Genomic DNA, 22,845 nt, shown 5'->3' with positions numbered 1-22,845 from the left:
GTTTCACAACTCTGTACACGAAGTACTAGACTACGGCCTTCCAGGCAAATTCATCCAGCTTGGAGCCACGGAAAACCAGCTGTGCCTCAGATCCTTGTAGGGGAGAAACCACAGAGGTGGGAGGAACACTCGCTGACCCAAACTGTGCCTTGAGGGCTGGTTTACAGTCAGCCAGGTAATCATGAGGCCCCTGGAGCTCCAATAAAAGTGTTGAGATGTGGTGAGTAGGTTAGAAGCCAGGATGGTTTTTCAAGTTTGGTGCAGCAACAAAAAGAAATTTGGACTTGTTCTAGTTGTTTCACCAAACTAACATGGCATCTTTCTCCTCGTTTATCATTCTTAAGTAAACAGACCTGACCCGATATTTTTAGGTTTTATGGGAGGGAACAGTAGTAACCACCTGGATTAGGTGAAGATTTGGCTTCAAAGACAAGTGGTCTCCACTGGCTTGTTGCTGAAGATCAATTTATGACACTAGTTACAGGTCAACAGTTGTAACAACCAGTAATTATACTGCTCTCAGGTCAGTAAGGTCCCCCAAAGCAGTGGCACTAGCTAGTTTTCCTTGGCAATGAAATTAAATGGCTCGATAAGGTTGAGACCACTTTGTGGTAAAAAAAACTAACAAAAAAAACCCCCTGCAATGTCTTGTTGTTTATTGCATGTCTCATTGTCAGTTTCTAAAAAAAATCTTTTTTTTTTTTTAATAATATATTCAATAAATATACAGGAACCATGGACTTATGAGAGGTTTGTCATAAAAGCATCCTAACAACCAGAAAATAATCTGGGGATGTTTTAGGTTTGTCTTTTGTTCAGATTACAGGAATCAACTCTGACATGGTCAACTAAAGGACTTTGGATTTATATTACATGATGGGTTGGGCTCCAATTGATTGACTCCCGGTATGGTACCACTGCATCACTTTAGCAAGCATTAACACTGTGCACCCTGCAAATTATGCTGTAAAGTAGTAGACATCGTACCTATTTGGCAAAGAAAACATTCATCAAGCAACGGTAAAAGATAAAGTGAAACCAACATGGCAACACTGCAAAAGTGACATTTCTGTCTGAGGTGGGAAAGTTCTATCTAGAGGGATAACATGAATGTGATGGGGCATGTCGTATAAATGTGTTGCAAAGCCAGAACTGGCTATATATTAGAGAAAAAAGTTCTATATTTTGGGAGATAAGTTGACTTGCTTTCTGGTAAAGAGTTAGAGAAGTTGACTGGCACCATTCTCATACTGTATCTGCAGCTGGTTAGTAGAGCTTAAGACAAAGACTGGAAATGGTGACAACAGTAATGAAATCTTCTAAAGCTCAAACATTAACACATTATGCGTCTTTTGCTTAATTAATACAAAAAAGAGGAATAAAAGCAACAACTTATGTTTTTCTGATATGTGCTGGACTATTTCTTGACAGAGATCATTAACTTCCTAGTGTTTCTACTGGTTGCCTAGTAACTGCTCACAGACACATCACTGGTCCATAAAATGAATGATGCATTAATTAGTGAGCTTTAGAGGTGCTACTAGGCAGTATTTGTAACCTTTCCACAGAGCCAGACCAGTGTCTTCCATTTTCCAGTCTTTATTCTTTGCAAAGCTAAGCAGCTGTTGGCTGTTTCATATTCAATAGACCAATTTAACAGGCACTGATTTTGCATCTAACTTGCTGTCAGAAAGCACAGAAGTGTATATAAAATAAAATATCAAATTTTTCTCGTTACAATGATGCCGTAATTCTTATATTACACTTCGCTGAAGCCTTTCTGCATAACTCAATTAAAAATCAAAACTAATTTTTGTTGATTTTGACAGCAGTAACTTTGTTGCACTTCAGTTTGGGACAGTATAACTATTAACTAATCGATATGAATATATTTAGGCATGATTTCATTAAAGTTGGACCAATATTGCAAACATCTGTACACACCCTATAGCATAAAAAACAGGCTGTTTGAACACTCACACAGAGTGTACATCATGTAAGCATTAACAAAATGACAAAATGGTGGCTGGTTTTCATGACAAATTTGAGGCATTATGGTGACCGCTGAAGTGAATTCCCTCTCAAGCACTTAACACTACTTAAACATGATTGGGCTGATCTGTTTTACATTTCAGTCAAGGTCCTGTCTCGTTCTGATCTCCAACAGGCAGAGGTTCTGGAAAATGTTCACTCCACATAAAGATTTACACATTTAAACAACATTGTTAAAAAAAGGTTCAATAAAATACTTCTAACCGTCAGTGCTTCTCTCACGTACATGTACAAGAAGTACAGTTTGTAGCTGTAAAATGGAAAACAAAACAAAAAGCGTAGTGGCAGCCAAGTGCCATTGTCACTTTTTCCTCACTCAGCTGGAACCGTTGATAGCCTTCTGGGTCGAACGCAACTTGGCGTCAGTTATCCACTAGTTTCATTGTCTGGTAGACTTTAACCTGGGTGAGTTTCTGTACACTGTGTACAACTGCCCTCTTTCCTCAGCAGCCAGTTAAGAGGTGTAAATAATATCTGTGGTTAGTGGTTGATGATTGAGCATGATTGAAGGACATGAAAAAAGAGGAGAGACATCCACTGAAAAGGCTTATTTTGTTGGCAGTGGTCCCTTTCAGCTTCCACTCTTCAAATTGTCGGGAGAGTTGTGGATCAGACCACCAGCCAACATCTTTTTAGGTTAACTTGTCTATCTGCCTGGGTAACATCCTCTCCCAAAACTGCATTTATCTTGCTGTGCATTTATCCATCTTCATGACAGCTTGCAGTGGGAGCTGCTCTTCTCTTTAAATACTTCCAGTCCTTCAATCCACTCTGATTTGGATCTTTTCACTGTTGGACCTGATGCTAGATGAACTTGAAGCACTTGGTCTTGTCATGGGGTAAACGAGTCTTAAACAGCACTGAGTCTACACGAAACTGTGTGTATAGCAGTGGCATATAGCCGTACACCTTGACGAAGAAGTTGATGCACTTGTGGCGCTCATGGAAATGTGAGTCATCGTGTGAAAGAGCCTGAGGGCATCCAGGACATCGGAAAGTCCAACGAGATGTCACCTAAGACAGATAGAGAGATAGCTTGTAAATGTATGAAATTAACTTTTCCAAAAGTATTTTGATGTAATGTGGACAAGCGGGGCTTTACAGCGGTGGTTACTGCTGTGGGATTTTTTATTTTTAATTTAAAGATTTTTTGGGAATGAACTGTTTTCTAAACCCCGTCTCAAAAAAAATGACTGTTCAGTCTTGACAAAGTGATGATTAGCGGTCTATTTTAACTTTTCCAAAACCAAAAAACACAAGAGCAAGTGTAAATTATGGATGAATTGGTATGTTTAGACTGTAAAATGCAAATCAGGTAAGTAGTGTGAGTAGTAATTTTGCTTATTTTCTAATGTCAGTTAGAAATGTCCTTATTCTTGAAAGAAAAGCATTTTTTCAATGAAGACATTAAATGAATCAGAAATACAGTCTTGATATTGCTAATGTGGTAAATGACTATTCTAATCAGAAACGGCTGATTTTTAATGGAATATCTACAGAGGAGTACAGAGGAACATTTCCAGTAACCATCACTCCTGTGTTCTAATGCTACATTGTGTTAGCTAATGGTGTTGAAAGACTAATTGAAGATTAGAAAAGCCTTGTGCAATTATGTTAGCACATGAATAAAGGTGTGAGTTTTCATGGAAAACATGAAATTGTCTGGATGACCCCAAACTTTTGAACAGTAGTGTAGATGTTTGAATTAATTAGCCATCTTAATGTTAGAGCTAACTTGAGCAAAAACAATGCTGTCCTCAACATGTTAGGTTGTTGATGTTTTGCCTGAAATACTTAACTTTAGACTTGGTGTTTTAGCAGAATATCATTTATGAAGACATCAAATGCATATTTCCAGAAGATTCTCGTTTTGGAACAAGTCAGCTGGATACATTAAATAGTCAGCTTAAGAAGCATTTCAAACAAACACATGGAGCAGCTGTTAGCTTCATCAGCAAGCTAGCGACAAGATGCTAAAATCTGACAATAGCACAAAGCGACATTTGCCAGCTAGAGAAGTATGATTTTGTCTGTCACTGTCTGAAATCGAGGACCCTTTGTTTAAAAAAAAAAACAAAACAACTGCTGTATCAAACCTGTCACTGCAATATGCATGCGTACCAAGCAACACCCCTAAATCTAAGTTTGTATGTTGTCAATTTCTTACCAGTGATGCACAAAAAGCAATTCATTTTCTTTTTTATTTGTCATATTTGGGCTAAAAGAGAGGAATAACTTCCCCTCACCATTAAGGACTCCACATTCAAACTTGCCCCAAATTCATTATTCACAAGGCTTATTCCCAGCAGCGGAATGCTGTCATGCAACACACTCTATCAAAGACATCCTTAATTCCCCTCTGAAACACCCCTGAATGTTACCACCCCACTAAATAAAAAAAAAAACTTAAACTGGGAACTGCAGTGACATTTCTTTTCCAACAGCTTCCTAACTTCCTTGTTCTAATTATTTGTCTTGCCCTGAATATGGGCTCTAATAAAAAATGTCCTTCCAATAAAAATCAACAGAAAACTCGGACATAATACATCAATTCAATCATGCGTTTTTACTTTATAGTTTGTGCGGCATATTGGTTACATCAGTTGGAGTAATGGCAAGGCTAAGTGAGCTAAAATGTAAATACATGGGGCCTGAGGGAGATACAAAGCTTGCAGAGGTCTGCATGCACCATCACTGACCTTGATGGGTGGTTTGCGGGTGATGTGAGAGACAAGGAAGTTCATGGCAATGTCCTCGCAGTTTATGTACTCGTCTACCATGTCTCTGATGGCCTGGGGCATCACATAGGAGTAGAGGTATGCATAGTACTACAAGAACACAAACATATGGGGGAAATATGTCAGCGATGTGGCTCAAATATAAACTCGGTGGGGTGTGGTAGGGTTTTACAGAATGCAAGATCTGACCTTATGAAAGAATGCAGCTCCTGTCAGGACCATGGAGAGTTCACATGAGTAGTTGGAGTTGTACAGCCAGGACTGATGGTTGACATCCCACGCGTGGTACCTCCCAGGAAAACCTACGATACGATCTCTGGCTTCACGCCACACTCTGCGAGACACCATCAGACAGGTACTCAACAAAATAATTTTTGAGCAATTAATTAAAACTGATTGAGTTAATTTTTTTAACGGAGGACTTTGTGGATTTTGGCTATTATTTTTAATTTTCCAGTTTGGGTTCCTAGTGTCTGTCTGTACATAGATCTCCTTTTTAAATCCATCAGTTTCAGATCGTCATCCAAATATGTAATGTAACAACTATTTTCCTCCTGGGGAGCAATGATGTACATTACTGACCCAAAGTGTGGAGTCACTTAGAAATGTCCTTATCTTTGAAAGAAAAGCATTTTTTTTCAATGAAGATAACATTAAATGAATCAGAAATACAGTCTAGACACTGTTAATGTGGTAAATGATTATTGTAGCTGGAAACGGCTGATTTTTAATGGAATATCTACATAGGGGTATAGAGGCCCATTTCCAGCAACCATCACTCCTGTGTTCTAATGCTACGTTGTGTTAGCTAATGGTGTTGATATGCTAATTGGGGATTAGAAAACTCTTGTGCAATTATGTTAGCACATGAATAAAAGTGTGACTTTTCATGGACAACATGAAATTGCCTGGGTGACCCCAAACTTATTGCTCACTACTACCTCAATACCACTGATGAGGACCTCAAACCTTCTAGCATCATGTTAAATTGCATTTAACCGCCGACGTGCAGCTAATAACTTGTTTGGGTTTAAACTGAGCTTTTCTTTCTTCCTGGAAATAATTGAACTCAAGCAACTGCCTCCATTTTTCATATAATTAGTACAACTTTATATGTTTTAGTTGTAGAAAACATCAGTGGAACATATAAAATAATGAAAATAAACTGCATTAAGTCATATGTAGAGAGAAAAACTGCAAAACTGTACCAAACAAGTGGTGCAGGTTGTGCTATTATAGTATATGTTTTTTTTTAGATATCAGAGAAAACCAACCAACGTCACACCTAGCTCATATTTACAGATACTGTAGTCCAGCTACTGCATGAAAGCCTCATAGCACAAAAAAGGTGTTTCAGGTAATCAGATGAGATACTTGGAATTCCTACCCAAGACACAGAAGATGTGAGATGTCTCAATGGACAGATTCAGGGTCTCAAATGAGTTCATGTGAGCCCACTTAAAAGTCTAACACAGTCAGCTGCTGTGTAATTTCTCCTCTTTGGCAAGAGTGGAGGTGAAGAAACATTCCTGGGGGGGGGGGGGGGGGGGGGGGGGGGGGGGGGGGGGTTTGAGATACCCCATACACAAACTCAGAGACCCAGTTTTTGCCTGCCTGGACAAGCTGCTACAGCACCAAGCCATAGACATGTCTGGGAGAGGGGAGAGACAGTGTACAAAAATAACCTAAAAGCATGCCTGATCATTTAATTGGTCTGATCGTGGCCTTCATATTCAAGTTATCTAAGTACCATATAAGCAAGATACTGATGGTATATTTCCCTTTGAACTTCTATACTTCAGTCTCTAGTAGTTGGTTCACTTTTTCTGTCACATTCAGTGTTTTATAGGAGTGTGATGCTTCTACATGTTTTGGACATTTTTGCTTGTTACAGGAGTTGAAGCCTTCCCCTGTATATAATTTCATTTCTGAGTTTCTTTCCAGAACTTTTCCGAACAGATTGCAGCTTATTATCTTCGATTAATCCACACATATATTTTTCGTATTGAGATTAACTGAGACTTGACGTGAAAGAGACATTATCTGTCCACTATGATTTATTGATTATTTTAGTAATCGAGTATTCTATTGATTATTCTGGTGATTAACCGGGCTTGGGATGCGCGTTCCAGCATCAAAAGCAGAAGTGAGTGCACTGTGCAACAGAAATAACCGTCCTGATGGAACATGGATGGACATCTGCGGGGTATTGTACATATATAGTATAGTACAGGGGTGTTCAACTAAAACTCATTTAAACTGCTGGTATTGCAGCTGATAGAACACAAATAAGAAAACTGATTAGTTTATTAGTATTTACTTCAGAAAATATTCAGTTCACTTTGATTTGGCCACAAATTAAAGTGATTTCCTTCATTATGAGACAGTGTCAGATCTAGAGGTACTTCAATACAATATCATGTTTGAATATATGAAGTCTGACAGTTTTATTATGTAGCTGTCTGTTATCAATAATCAGCTGCATTGATTGGGAAACGCATGTTTAACAGTTTTCTACCAGCATTCCTGTCTTACATCATTTCCAGTCACAGGGCTTTTTACCGTCTTAAATTTTTGTGTTCCTCATTGTTCTCCATTAAAACAACCTGCTCTCAATCAGTTCATTTTGTGCTGAAAACAAGTCAAATGGTCGTTAAACGCTCCTGTTTGTGTGACGAGTTTGAAGCAGAAAGTCTAAGTTAATAAATAAAGTTGAAAACCACCTTCATACCTGTTTACTCTGAAGTTTTAGCTTCTGTCGAACCGACTTACACAAAGAAAGTCTGAATATGTCAAACTGTCTTCGTGGTTCAGTCCTCTGATCTGACAAATCAATGCCGTAAACAATAGAAAAGCTGCGCTGGTTAAAATAGAAGACTCCCGCCAGATTTAAAATCCCCTTATGCTTTATTGATTATAGGTCCTGATCTATATAGGATGAAGTCTGGGTCTGGACCAGTTAGTGACCTCAGGTGTAGTATTTAGTGGATTCAACAAATCCTCCATTCAGAGAATTTTGCCTTGAGGAATTTTAGTAATCAAATTACTCGAATAACTCGAGGAATCGTTTCAGCCCTAGCTGCAACACAGAAAAACATTTGCAAGAGAGGTTAACGTTTGATTATAGGCACTGTAAAATACCACACATAATGACAAAGGCCCTTTACATCTAGCAGATAGAGTGTTTCTCTGTAGATTCACTGACCTGAACCCAAACATGATCTCATCATGGCGGAGATGAGCATCGTCATCAATGGACAGGATGGCCTCAGTTTCAACAGCGTCCCAAGGAAGGAAGCGATTATTGAGGCTGTTTTTTTCTGTGCGGACAACCTGCAGGCATGAGATGAGACATACTATAGCTTGGAAAGACCACTCAAAAAAGACAGACTTTACAGTAGTGGTACAGGGGAGAACATGTTAAGTAAGACTGCACACTGAACATTTTGTAATTATGACGTCCATTTGCTCTTATATCATTAACCTATCATCAACCTATATCATTATTCAAGCGTATCTTTTTAAAACAACTGTTGAAAATGTGAAGGAGAACTCAAATATAAGTAAGTTCAATAAACAGTTTTCTTCCTCATCAATTTAGCCTATTGTTTTGATTTATTATAATCTACAAATCAGTAATTAAAAGAAACAAAGAAAACAGAAAAATATCCTCCAAAGCCTCTTTTTTTCATAACATTTGTGCAACCAACAGTTAGAGCTACACAATTATGGCTAAAATAATAACTCAGCATTTTTATCAATATTGAGACCATGATTATTTATCACTGCTGTTCATTCATTTCAGGGACAACCCATTTTATTGCACTTTTAAACAGAGCAATGTTGTGCTCCTGCATACACTACCATTCAAAACTTTGGGGTCACCAAGACAGTTTCATGTTTTCCATGAAAACTCACACTTTTATTCATGTGCTAACATAACTGCACAAGGGTTTTCTAGTCATCAATTAGCCTTTCAATACCATTAGCTAACACAATGTACCATTAGAACACAGGAGTGATGGTTGCTGGAAATGGGCCTCTGTATCCCTATGTACATATTCCATTAAAAATCAGCCGTTTCCAGCTAGAATAGTCATTTACCACATAAAGCATGTCTCTTTTGAAAATAAGGACATTTCTAAGTGACCCCAAACTTTTGAACGGCAGTGTATGCACAAGTCTTTACATTGAAATCAGACTGATCCTTACTCAATGACCATGTCCTAGAAACAAAATATACCAAAAAAAAAAAAAAAATCCAAATCTTATTATCCAAAATCAAATCTGCAATACTACTTTCAATTTACAAGCTGTGCAATACGGTTACGTATCATGTAGCACTTTTGATATGGATATCTGCATTATCACCGGGCAAGGACAATTATTCAGTGAGTAACATTAACTCAATTATTCTTGTTAGTCGTCATGCATTCATTACAGTGCAGTTTGTGGTGTTCTTCCATGTGGTTGAACAGGCTAGTTAAATTGCTTTGTGATACAGACATGACGTTTCCTAAATACAAAATAGTCCCAAACAATGAGTGATGGTCCATTTCGAAAGACTAACTCTTCGACTTCCATTTCGATTTTCATTTTGTCAGTCTGCTCTCTGTTCCATGTTGTTGCTCTACTCTGGACTGCTGCAACATCCAGCGAGTCTTTGCACAAGCTGCTGCTGAAGGGTGCATGCACAATATGATGGCTCCCCAAAAGTGAACCCAAAACATCTCAATTTCTCCCTGGTAGCTGATGAACTTTAGGGGTCAGTATCTCAGTCAAGTTCATTTGATTGCATGAAGCAAAACTCATCGAGATTAACAAACAGTTATCTGTACAGCCCCACAAACTGTGACAGTGCTCAGATATTCAGTTTACAATGATATACAACAGAAAAACAACAAATCCAATTCTGCTTGGTAAAAGACTTAAAACATTAATTGATTAATATATTTGAGTAATATGTCATGACAATGGGCCTATTATAACTAATTGTTTCAACTTTATAGTGAAATGACAAACAGGCTTATCTATCCTCAATGTCAAACTTGACAACACACTCCAGACAGCAATTCTGTATTTTCTCCGTCGGCTCACTACATTTCAACGATGTCTGTGCCATAAAGCAGTAGTGTGAATTTTAACAATATAAATACTGGATTTTTAAAGTTTAATTCAAAATCACAATTTTTATCTCTCATGGAGGTCAAACTTCTTCAGTCCTTTTAATAAAGCTGCTGCTAATTTGAACGGACTTCTACGGAGTTTTAAAAAGACACTGATCCGAACAGTTCAATGTAGCATGTGCAAGTACACTTTGCATCACATTTGACACATCAAAACATTGCAGGTTGATCTGTTTGCATTTCAGAAATAAAGAATGAGAAGGTGGTGTACACTGAAGAAAACAAAATTTTTAAGATGAATCTGTATAATTTGCAGAATAAAAGACTTTTTCTGCAGGTACACTCACCACAATGGGCAGACCGATGTCTGGCCACAGTAGGTCATCTGAAGGAGGCTTTGGTGAATTCCACACCACCACCACCTTGTTGAGGTATGGCAGTCCATTCAACCTTTCCAGAGAGTTCATCAGCACCTCTTCCCTCTCATAAGTCAGCATGACCACAGTGAACTGTTCTCGGGGTACATTCCCACCCAGAGCAGCCTGAAACTCCTTCCCAGAGCCTCCTGTACCTCCACCAATAGGCCTGAAACCAGTACCGGAACCCAGGAATTTGGCTTCAGAAGGCAGCACAGGGTCAAGGGGAGTGTGAGGAAAAAGATGGAAAGGCCCTGGGGCTCGGTTCCATGCTCTGTAGATGTCTGAAGCAGTGTATGTGAAGTTGCGGAGATAGCGAGGAGAGGCATACGGGGGCTCTGTCTCAACAGGACCCAAATCCAGATCACCATTGTCAGCCAGGTTTGCGTCAGTTCCTGCCAGTTTTCCAGCTTTGTGAGGAATCTCGTGGGCTGGCTCTTCATTAATGGGTGCGGCAGGAACTTGGATGCTGGTTCTGATACTGGCCAAGATTGTGTTAAGAACATTCTCTGATGTCGAGAAATAGGTCTCCCACAGAAAGCGGCCCTGCCGCCTCATAGCCAACATGTCATTGTCTGATAGGCTGCGCAACAGGAAATGTAGCTCTGTGACACGTGGTTTGGGGACTATAATGGCAGCTTCACTCCAGCGGATAAACTGGTGGTAAGGTAATCTTGAGTGGTCCCCCAACACAACTGGGATGGCTCCTACCTCTAAGGCCTCAAATAACCTCATCCCGCAGCCTGCTGAGGCCACCAGTTGTCCATCCCCTGCAGCAATCACCAGGGCAAAGGTAGAAGCCTTGAGGACCTCCAGTCTGTCCTCCCGTTCTCCACAGAGAGCCCACTCTGTTGGCAAACTTGACCTAGGGTTCTTGCAGGTGAATTCCACCAACACCTGGTCCAAGTGGCTATCCTGCACTGCCTTTAATGTGCCAATTATGCGGTCATCGTAGTCAGCTGGTGGATCTCCCTCCATTTCCTCCTCAAAAGACTGAGGGGGTGCCTCCTGCAAGCTGCTCCTTAGGGATTCCACTCTCTCACCCTGGAAAGTGAAAAGGTATTTCCTCTTTACAGGAACTTGAGGTGGCACTTCCAAAAAGTTGGGTTCTGAGAGGGCATGAACCAGTGGGGACACAACCAAGTCAAAGCCCTCACGGTACTGCTGCTCCAGGAAGGTGGACTGGGCAACTGCTGCTCGTCCTGCACTCACATTATACAGGAAGTTCTGTGTCATAGACTTTCTAGAGAGATGCACCAGTACATGGTTGTGTCCATCAGATCTCCAGTAAGGAAGGGCTTTCAGTTGCTTCTCCAGCTCTGCAGGAGAAGGCTGTGGGGAGGGGGACTCCTGTAGCTCCCCTACCAGCACCAGATACAGACAAGCAATGCTGGGGTTGTCAGTCACATAAATGTTGCTTTTAACTGATGCTGCAAAAGCCTGCTTCACCAGAGGGTCAAGATAGTCCCCCCATGAATAGGAGCCTGTGTCATAGACATACACAGGAAATCCTGACGTAAGCGGACAGCGCGCATAGTCAAAGCAGGAGTGTAGTCGGCAAGAGCGTGAAGACTTGGGTGGAGGCAGTCCTGGGTCCTCCTTGTCAGGCAGCAACCTGACAGGCAACGACAGCTTTGGTTGGTTCTGGGCCATCAGTTCTTTATAGGAATGCTCTGTCTGGCTTATGACATTCTTCAACTGCAGCAGATCCTGCTTGGCACTGTCAATGCTGCGCTTGCAAGCCTCAATGCGTAGGTTGAGTCGGGCGATCTCCCCATTGAGCTCCTGCCTCTTGGCCTCCAGCTGCAGCAGCTCCTCACTGACTGACTCACGAATACGGCACAGGTCCTGCACATGTTTGGCCTCACACAGTTCACCACCAGGTCGTGGGCCGAAAATGCGCTTATCTGGACCCCCTGCTTCATCAATGGTAGTGAGGTAGTAGTGAGCAATAAGTGGGAAGAAGACCAGGATGAAGAAGAGCATGAAACTGAGCCACGTGAGACGCACACGCCGCAAAACCCATGGCTGGCCACCGACACCTACCCCACCACTATTACGCAGCATCGTTGACTCTTCTCAGTCTGTTCCTCGCCCCACCAAGGAACCGTTGATATGGGTATCAGCAGCAGCCATGGTCGACCTTGTCAACAAGGCAGTGGGATGGATACTAAATCATTAAAGCTTGGGTGTAACTCTGTCCTTCTGCAAAGGTCATCTGAGGCTGTTTACCTCCTCTTAAGAGTCCTGCGGGTATTGGCTAGAGGTTGAGCCTCACCTGTACTCTAATATGTACTCTGATGTGTCAGAGCCCACACAAGCCAATGCCATTTCTATTGTGTCATTTAGCTGTTGCTCCAAATTTATGTAAGAAAACAGTCCCACATCTGGGGAGGGGTGCCCCTCGATGGGTGATCCAGGGCAGGCATGGCTACTCACGGGGTAAGGAGATAGCTGGGAGGGTCAGTTGTTTTTGCCTCAGATGTTCTCATTTTCTGACCCTGTAGTCAGGATATCCTAAAGAGCAGTCTCCTCTTTCTTCTTATTATTACAGGTACCTAATAGAATAAAAGAAAAAAGAACAAATGAGTGACAATGCTAGATAATCTGAAACAATCCTGAAAATTAAATTATCACTTTTGACTGCACAGATGTGCATGTAGTGAAAGGCCCTAAAGTAAGGAGCATAGTTAACAACTGTAACGTGTGATATTTAGGGTATACTATTCCACAAGTAGCCACTGTAAACATTTCTTTATAAAGACTCTGCAGGCCCACAGTTTTTCACTACATTCTGTGCATGACTGTCTAATATAGACAAAAAAGTGTTGTAGGATACCAGAAGGTATTATTTTCCTTTCAATATACACTCTTTCCAAGTCACATAGAAAAAGCACAAAACAGGGGAGAACCATCACTAGTAAACTACACACAGTCGGTGGGCCAACACCAACAGCACCTCCAGAAAATCTCATTAAAGGTTTCCTCCTGCATCCCTACCATGACTCAAATTACTGAGCATCCTCGATAACAGTCCACCACCGAGAGTGACGTAGAATTATCTTCACTGCTTCAGAAGAGAAAGGGGTTCAGGGTTACACAAAAGGAACCAGCTGCACTCTCTGACGATGTTTGCAGAGCCCTGCAGTGTTGCTGCTTTTATCTCAGTTTTCAAGAAGTCAGAAGTCTCAGCTTTTCCTGAGGTTGCTGGCAGATCAACACAGCAATAACTCTGTACACATGCTGCAAAACAGCTCACTTTCACTCTTTGTTAGGAACTGGTTAGCAAACAAAGTCAAAAATATTCAACATCTCAGGGCTGCTTTTTCAGTGGGCAGATGTTTTGAAAAGACAGCTCTAGGCCAAAATCAGCCACACTGGAAGTCACACGAACTCCCCTTCAATAAGGAATAAACATCTCTGAAAGATTCTTAGATCATGACCACAATCGACATGTTTTGTTTTTTTCCCTGTGCAGCAGTCTGCCACTGTAGCTCAAGCTATGTATACTGCACCACAACACAAGCCTTAAAGATGTCAACCGATATGAAAAGCGCCAAACAGTCCCCATCAAACACATTACCAAACCCACAACGCTGAGAGTGAGGCTTGATGAAGCAGTTTAGACTGACACAGGCAGAGACCAGAGAAATATAGGTGTTTACCTTTTACCAACATAAAAGCTCTTCTTAATAATGATATTATTCTCAGGGATAATGGTGAATTCAAACCTCTGTGGCTGTGATGTTTTCACTGCAGCCAGTTAGATCACAGCATAGACAGATACCATCTTAAAAACAAACAGCGCCATCTGAAGCAATTTTCCCTGCTGCCACCATGTGACTGGTATTTCTGATGTTTAGAGATTACTGCACCTTGGATTCCTGAAAAAACACCATCCTGCAGTACAGCTGGTGTGTGTGTGTGTGTGTGTGTGTGTGCGTGTGTGTGTGTATGTGTGTGTGTGCGCATGTGTGTGTGTGTGTGCGTGAGTGTGTGTGTACATTTGCGACCATGTCTGTCAAAAGGAGAGGAATGAGAAAATGTACTGACAAACTACATGACAGGCACGTGGTCTCCTCATGCCTGGCATCCTACTGCTACTTGTCTCCTTGCAGCTTCTGTCTTAATGTTACATATTATCAGACTACAAGGTGAAAAACAGCATTTTCTGAGGACAAAAAGTATTTCTTTATTATTTTTGATATACTTCATATGAGCCCTTGTCTGCGATGTGCTTCTCCTCATACTTTAAGGACAGCTAGTTATTACTGACTCACGTAAGTAGTTGTAGTAGTCATCTGTAAAATCTCAGAAAATATTGAAAAGGTGTCCAGTACCAGACTCAAAGATAGTACCCTCCCTAACCAATGATTCAAAAATCAAAGACAAAAAATTAATCCGTCCATCCATTATCTATACACCGCTTAATCCTCATGAGGGTCGTGGGGGGCTGGAGTTTATCCCAGCTGACTTAGGGTGAAGGCAGGGCACACTCTAGACAGGTCACCAGTCTATCACAGGGCTACATATAGAGACAAACAATCATAATCACATTCACACCTACAGACAATTTAGAGTTACCAATTAACCACAGCATGTTTTTGGACTGTGGGACGAAGCCGGAGTACCTGGAGAAAACCCACACATGCACAGGGAGAACATGCAAACTCTATGCAGAAAGATCCCGGGAAGGTGGGTACGCCAACCAGGGATCTTCTAGCTGCAAGGCGAAAGTGCCAACCATCGATCCCATGTGTAGCCCAATAAGAAATTCATATGTGACAAAAAAAATTGACAAAAAAATAAGAAAAAAAGAAAACTTACATCTGAGAGATCGAAATCCGACAAATGACTGAAATGATTAAAATATTTGGCAATTGTTTCTGCTGCTTGATCAGTTAATCAGATACTGGTTTCAACTACGGTGGCAAATAAAGCTTTAATAAATGATTTAACAATCCAATAAGAACCAAATAGGAAGATTTATTACAAAAACGATTATCAGGACAATTCATTCATAGATTTTCTCCAACAGGAAATTTAAAGAATAACGGACTTTACTATTCATACATACGTCTACATTTCCAATACTACCACAATGTTATTTAAATGCTTATCAGTGGCTTATTAGAATTTTCTACATACCAGCTTTAGAACCTGTAGAAGAGCATCACTATGCATTAAATGTGGAAATAAATACACAGAATATTATCAGCTACAAAGGCAGCCACAGTCAAATGAGGACACAGAGTATCCCAAGGCAATATCGGACAAGATACTCAGGGACTACAAAGTAACTACAGACTTGGTTTTTGCTGTAGTTATGAAGGTACATGTACAGAAAAAAACTCCCAGGGCAAATGATCCTTTGAACGTTGACCCCCATCCTGCTGCTCAGTGATGTGCCTGAGGTGCAGAGTGACCGAAACACAACTATCACAACAGTCTGATTAATTGCTGCATGACTGCCAGTGTCACAGGGGTAATGGCAGACAGATGTTGGCAAACGCTGTTGCTAGGCTTAATATGGAGCCAAAATCATGCTGGCTTAAAGCTCTGCCCCTGGCTGCTTCTGGATAGCTGAGCAACGCACGCACGCACACACACACAGATAAAACTAAATCTCAATCTCTTCTGTTGTAGCTTTCTAATCTGCAGAATGACTTCTCTTCACTGCAGTCAGCTTAATCTGCCTGCTGTCTGCATGGAAAAAACACAGGAAAGCATTGATCACTTTGGACTTACTGTGTGAGGATCAATGATAATGCCACCATTAACTCTGACTGAGCTACAAGGTGGTTTGGTGTTAAGCACTTAAAGACTGCTGCTATAGCCATTTAGACTGGAAGGCTTTACATAGCTCAGGTGTAAGAGTGAGCCATTGAAAATATTTGCACTCAGAGTCAATGACATGCCCGTCCTTGCCGTCAACGTATACAACACAGTCTGCAGTTTCAAAACCACATGAAGCCACTTTGAAACCGTAACTGAATATCTGCAGGCATGGTCATCATTATTTCCATAGATTTACTTTGTTCAAAAATGTAGTGACAGATTATGACCAATCTCTCTATATTACAGTAAATGATACAATACTCCTGTGGGAAATCAATATGCATCTGATATACAATTTAGTCCTTTTTCAGAGGGCAAACTACTGCAACATTCTCAAATCAAATGTTCTGTAGTCTTCTCAGGGGAAAAGAGAAGCTGAAGCACAACCACCAAGCTGATGACCCAGATAAAAAAACCTTTTGCTCAACATGGTGAGCACTGAGCAGGCAACATCTTTGTCAGCAAATTGCTGGTCAGGTCTATGAATAACACAGACTACATTAGTCTTGCAGAGTGTTAATTTGATGTAGAGGGATAAAAACTGATGTTATGCAGTAAACACAGGTTATAATATCAAGATCAATTTTACAGCTCAAGGCAAGTTCAACTCAGAAACAGAGAGTGAAAAACTGTATGAGAATATTTACAGGCACTCATATAAGCACCACAGGATGATTAATACTAAACAGGTCGAAACTGTTTAAAAACCCTTAAAGATTTTTTATTGTTATTGTTTTTGAAGAACTGCGAGCACACACTAAGTGGGACATTTCATAGCATAAGCCTGCTTGTAGAAGGATGTACAGTAATGTTTACAGACATTTATAGATTCATCAGGAAGTAACAGGTCTGGATAAAATATATTCATCTGAAGCCAAAAGAATGACAGCAGCAGGTGCCAAGCTCAGAGTCTACATGAAGAAGTGTGGGTGCTGCTTCCAGGTTCCCAAACATTTCAGGGCAAGTGCTTGTATAAATGTTTAAACAGTCTTTCTGCACACTGGCAGCAATTTCTGAGGCACTCCTAAAATTCCTCTATGAAGAAACATGGAGCACAGACAGAAATTACATCCAGTTATATCAGGTTTTTATTCGGCCACAATCAAGTTAACTGAATGGCCATATCTTGTGTTTGGGAGGGGCTGCACAGTGGCGTAGTGGTTAGCACTTTCGCCTTGCAGCAAGAAGGTCCCTGGTTCGCGTCCCGGCTTTCCCGGGATCTTTCTGCATGGAGTTTGCATGTTCTCCCTGTGCATGCGTGGGTTCTCTCCGGGTACTCCGGCTTCCTCCCACAGTCCAAAAATATGCTGAGGTTAATTGATTATTCTAAATTGCCCGTAGGTGTGAATGTGAGAGTGATTGTTTGTCTTTGTATGTAGCCCTGCGACAGACTGGCGACCTGTCTAGGGTGTCCCCTGCCTTCGCCCGAGTCAGCTGGGATAGGCTCCAGCTCCCCCCGCGACCCTAGTGAGGATTAAGCGGTGTATAGATAATGGATGGATGGATGGATGTGTTTGGGAGATGGGGGAAGGCAGCAGTAGCAGCTAGCAAATGAGACAAAGCTAAACATAGCGTTCACTTGTAGTCATAGTTACAGTGATGTGGTGCCGCGTCACAAATCCGTAGATCCAGACTATAAAAAGCATCACTGCTAAAATCTAATCAGGTGGTCCTTGTGTCATTTCTGACCTTCCCTGAAAATTTCATCCAAATCCATTAGTCCGATTTTGAGTAATGTTGCTAACAGACAGACGCCGATTGTCACATAACTCCTCCGCGTTCTTTGGTGGAGTAAAAATATATAGATAGAAGTCACATAAAAGTTGTGGCAGTGCACCAACAACAGGTTTCAACCAAACCAAACTCTTTTGTTTTAAAGCTGTTGACTGACATTATATTGCATATTATAAGTCATCCTGCAGGATTTGACCCTCTGGTGGCCCAGTTTTGGCCAGCGGGCCGTATGTTTAAGACCCCTGGTTTTGAGGAATGGCATATCCTGCAACAAAGCTGAGACCAAGGATGTTTGACATTTTTCTGCCCGTCTATGAGGTATCTGACTGAGCTTTTGACAGATAGCTTCGCAACATGAGGGATTTGAGGGCCGACAGAAAGATCAGTTTATATTTTTAATGAGGCTCCCCATGCGAAGACTCCCTCACATAGCAACTGCAAGGACGTAAATATTAAGAAGACGGTTAACTGATTTTTTTTCTCAAGGAGAAAGATAACTTCCAAACAATAATAATGACAATGATTATTCAGAACACTTGAAATGCTCTCTCTGACTGATAAATAATAAACAGATACTTTTAAAAAGTTGTGTAATCTGTCAGACTGAATTCTTCATAATCAGTTTGCAAGATTGTCATTTTTGTCCCAAACGTAAACACTGACTCTTTAAACAGGAACAAGAGTATGAGTCAATTCATGCTTTCTGCACCTGTGTGTGCAGAGAGATACTGTCTGAAAGTAAACAGCAGACAAGGTTCCATTCATACTACAATAGGTTCACTATTCATATGGTTATGTTGCCCTTCATAGCAAACATAGACCACCACACAGGTGGTCTATCAAGTTCTTCTCAGCTGGTTTTCCACAGTGATGCTAAAATAAATATCTATAACAGAGGTGTCAAACCCATTTCAGTTCAAGGACCACACCCAGCTCAACTTGATCTTAAGTGGGCCGGACCAGCCAAACTACAGCACACCAACCCATAAAACTCCAAATTTTTCCCTTGTTTTTTTTTTTTTTTGCAAAAAAGTATGTTCTTTAAATGTTCACATCCAATGAACAAAACATCATGAATAACCTCTTCAGAAAAATAAATTCAATTTCAACAACACTCAGCCTCAGTTTATCATTTCCACATTACAACTTCCAGATCACAGAGTGTCTACAAAGGAACAAAACATTTAGTCATGATCGAAACAACAGTCGTACAAGAAAAGACAAAAATCATGAAAAAACAGGACAAAATATTACAAAAATGAGACACAAAATGACGAGAACAAAACGACAAAAAATTTGACAAACGACATTAAACAAAATAGACAAAAAATGAGGCAAAAAAGTTAGAAAGCGCCAAAAAAATAACAAATGACAAAGAGACTAAAAATTACACAAAATGATACACAAAACAATGAATAAAGCAAAACACAAAATGAGAAAAATAAGACAAAATATACAAGCATGACAAAAAGGAAACAAAACAAACGACAAAAGTCAGACAAAAAACAACAAAAACAAGACAAAACACTACAAAAATGGGACACAAAGCAACAAAAGGACAATGACCAATATAACATTTCACTTTATGATCAAAACAACTCGCCATGGCCTAGAAACTATTTTATAGTTTTACTAATTTACAATCTGCAGTTATTTCTCTGGAATTTCCACTCTCTCCAAAATTGTCCTGGAGACGCTTCTGAAAGGCTGTGACTTTGCACTTTTTATAGAATAGCAAGGAATTTCTTGAGAAATTAGTACTGTCAGAAGTGCGGGGTCATGTGCAAAGCACCTTCAAAATCCAGCTGTGACAATCTTAGTAACAGATGAATTAAAAATGTGTGGATGACAGAATCTCTTTATATAGTCTCTCCTCAAAACAAGCATTTGTTTTCCTGGGCCATGTGCAATGTGCAAGCTCCCAGTGCCAACAGTCAAAAATGTTATGCTGTATGTGGACATCTGCAAGGGAATATGCATGGCCTTGGGCCGTCTGACTTGAGTCCTGCACGGGTGGATGACGAACCTTACATTACTCATATCCTTGCAGATGTGGAAAGCATAAAGACTCTGCAGCAACTACAGTGGCTCTGTAAGAAAACTATTTAAAAGCTAATGTGTACTGCACGCTAACATGTTCACAATGACATTGCCAGCATGTTGATGTTTAGCTGCTATAGAGTTTATGTTCACAATAATTGTTTAGTGTGTCAGTTTGGTAACATGTTTAAATTACTACTGAAACTACAGCTGAGGCTAATGAGCGTGTCAAAAATATTCAACGTACTGAAATTTTGACCAGATGATGATCTCAATCAATCCTCTCAAGGAATGTTCAAGGGTGCATGTGGAGGTGGAAACAGCACATCACAACTTGTTAATCGAAACTATTTTATTAGAATATAAAATATACTTAAGTAGCTAGTGGGATTTGGAAGAGTAGTTGGCTGTTTGCCCAGCAGCTGGCACTTACGGAAAACACTGCTGATACACTGGCCTGATTGTTTTGTAGTGTAGCTCTGTAGAGTGGACTAAGCAACTGGACTGATGCAAATGTCTTTTGCACAAAGTCAGTAGAAAACCAAAACTATTAAGATAAAACTTCTGGGGCTATGAACATCTGTGTCAAACTGCATGTCAACTCCTCCAGGAGCTGTCAAGATTTACTCTGAACCACAAATGTTAACCTCTTGGTGGAGCTACAAGAAAAGTCAAATCATTGCCAAAGTCTGCAGGCTTCATCATTAAGGTATGAATCACTGTATCAAATTTCATTACAATTCATTCAGCAGCTGCTCAGAAATGTCTGGACTGAAGCAGTGAATCAACTGACCAATTAACCAAGAGAGCGACTGGGAGGTTGACACATCCCAAGACTTGAGCTACTAGCATGGCTGAAAATACCTTGTTATTTTTTAATTCATTAGTGACATATAATAGTTGTGCCACAATTACGTATTCATACCAAAAGGATAAAAAAAAAAACAGCCCAAGGGCAAAAGGTCCCTTTTGCAGTGGTACAATCTAACATGCCAATACAAGTCATCTACTTAGCACCTAATGCATCAGTAGGAGAACTATGTGTACTGTATTACTAGGATCACTTATCGTAAATATGGGAAAACATTAAGAACTAGAAAAGCACTCAGAGACTACAGTACTCTGCCAAGGCTGATCAGTCGTATCATTTCCAATGGCTGAAATCTTCAAAAAATTCGTGGAAGAAATCATGGCAACATAGAATGTGACCATTTAATATAGATGTACCCACAAACAAAATGACCTTATGCTAAGCACAAATGTGTGTTATGCACCTGTATGTTATGTAGGGATACCGAATCGCGTGACATAAAATATGTAGCAGGTGGCATAATTGATTTGAACTGAAGTGCTCCCACCATTTAATCAATTGCTCCTTGTATTATTTCTGATGGATTAGTCCCGATAAGTCCGCAGCGGTGGATTTGTAGTAGGATCGCAATCATGTGATCGTCGGCAGGCAGCTGACGTAGTGTTCACTTGTGGTCTATCAAGTTCTTCATAATCATAGTTACAGTGACGTCGTGCTGCTATCTGGCAATGACACAGAAATCTTTTAACAAATCCATGGATCCAGACTATATCCACATCACTGCCAAAATCTAATCACTTGGTCCTTGTGTCATTTCTGACCTTCCCTGAAAATTTCATCCAAATCCGTTTTTGAGTCCATTTTTGAGTATTGTTGCTAATGGGCAGACAGACAAAACGGGGAATGTCACATAACTCTGCTGAGGCTCCTCCTCCTTGGCAGGGTAAAAATAACTTCTCTCCATAAATAAGTACACACTGCAGGATGCAGACCATCTATCATTTTTTTTCCATCTTTCTTTATGAATCATCTTCACTGGTCAGAGGATGTAAATGCACACATACTCTACCAGTCAAAAGTTTGGACACATTCTCATTCAAATGAATGACAAAGTGTGTCCAAACTTTTGACTGGTAGTCTACTATCTTAAAAATTATGTTAATATGTCACTAACATGGGGCTGTACTTAAATATTGGCAAAAACTAAAGCATACAAGTGGTATAAATTGTAATGTACACAATTCTACTATACTGCAGCAGTGACAAGAGACCTCTGGAGAAGATGCTGCTACTCCTGAGAAAATGTTCATGTCTGCTGGGACTCCAGGTTACCTTGATGCATTACATCCCTTAAGGGCCTTTGGCTCATTGTGCTTGCAGACTACTCTCCTCATAATTAATTGTGATTTCATGGAGGAGATCGAGGTATGGCATTCCCTGTGGAGGAGAGAGGGGAGGTGAGAGGGGAAAAAAGATGGAGGCAGCTGCAGGCACAGGCCAATCATAGGGCTGTGTGGAACAGCTGTTGTAGCCATGGATCACAGCTCATCTGCAGACGGGTGACTGAGCCATCTCAAGGACTTTTTCACTGAAAAGTTACAGAAGTGGCTGCAGAGCTGTAGAGTGACACTCAGAGAGGTAATGATGAGTCAACATAGGACTGTAAATACGAGGTTTCTAATCTTCCTCGTGCAGGACTTCATTCGGACATACTGAGCATTACCCCAAGTACTGAAACATTTAGTTGATTCACTGGCATTTAACATTTTGGATCATTCTGATATAATCCATGATTTTCATTTTTATTTGGTTTTCATTTAATTTTACAAGTAATGTATGTTGTCTTTTTTTTTTTGAGGAGTAAACATATATTCTTTTTACATCTATATGTACAGTGTCCTCCAAAAGTGTGTCGACAGTGAAACTGATGCTCCAAGTGTAATCTGGAAGCTGAATGTGACAGTGGAAATCTTCAAGTGTGATTTAAGAGTCTGTGGGTGTTGAATGTAGCCCTGGGCGATAAAATAGCAATATGTCCCAGTAGAGCTGGGCGATATGGCCTAAAAAAAAATCTCAGATTTTTTTCACAA

General features: G+C 40.4%; 1 protein-coding gene across 1 annotated transcript in view; it reads right to left on the bottom strand.

The window, feature by feature from the left end:
* Positions 1-639: 639 nt before the first annotated feature.
* Positions 640-22,845, bottom strand: part of extl3 (exostosin-like glycosyltransferase 3) — a 43,997-nt gene continuing 21,791 nt past the window's right edge. The window contains exons 2-6 of the mRNA XM_055015775.1: positions 10,264-12,890; positions 7,996-8,123; positions 4,980-5,124; positions 4,752-4,880; positions 640-3,066 (exon numbers count right to left, since the gene is read on the bottom strand). Of these exons, the coding sequence (XP_054871750.1) occupies positions 2,857-3,066; positions 4,752-4,880; positions 4,980-5,124; positions 7,996-8,123; positions 10,264-12,399 (2,748 nt within the window). The 5' untranslated portion in view covers positions 12,400-12,890 and the 3' untranslated portion in view covers positions 640-2,856. The remainder of the gene's footprint in view (positions 3,067-4,751; positions 4,881-4,979; positions 5,125-7,995; positions 8,124-10,263; positions 12,891-22,845) is intronic.

Source organism: Amphiprion ocellaris, chromosome 12, assembly GCF_022539595.1.
Source record: "Amphiprion ocellaris isolate individual 3 ecotype Okinawa chromosome 12, ASM2253959v1, whole genome shotgun sequence".
Classification (NCBI taxonomy): Eukaryota; Metazoa; Chordata; class Actinopteri; family Pomacentridae; genus Amphiprion; species Amphiprion ocellaris.
Note: the sequence above shows the minus strand (reverse complement) of the source record. Positions and strands in the feature narration are given on the sequence as shown.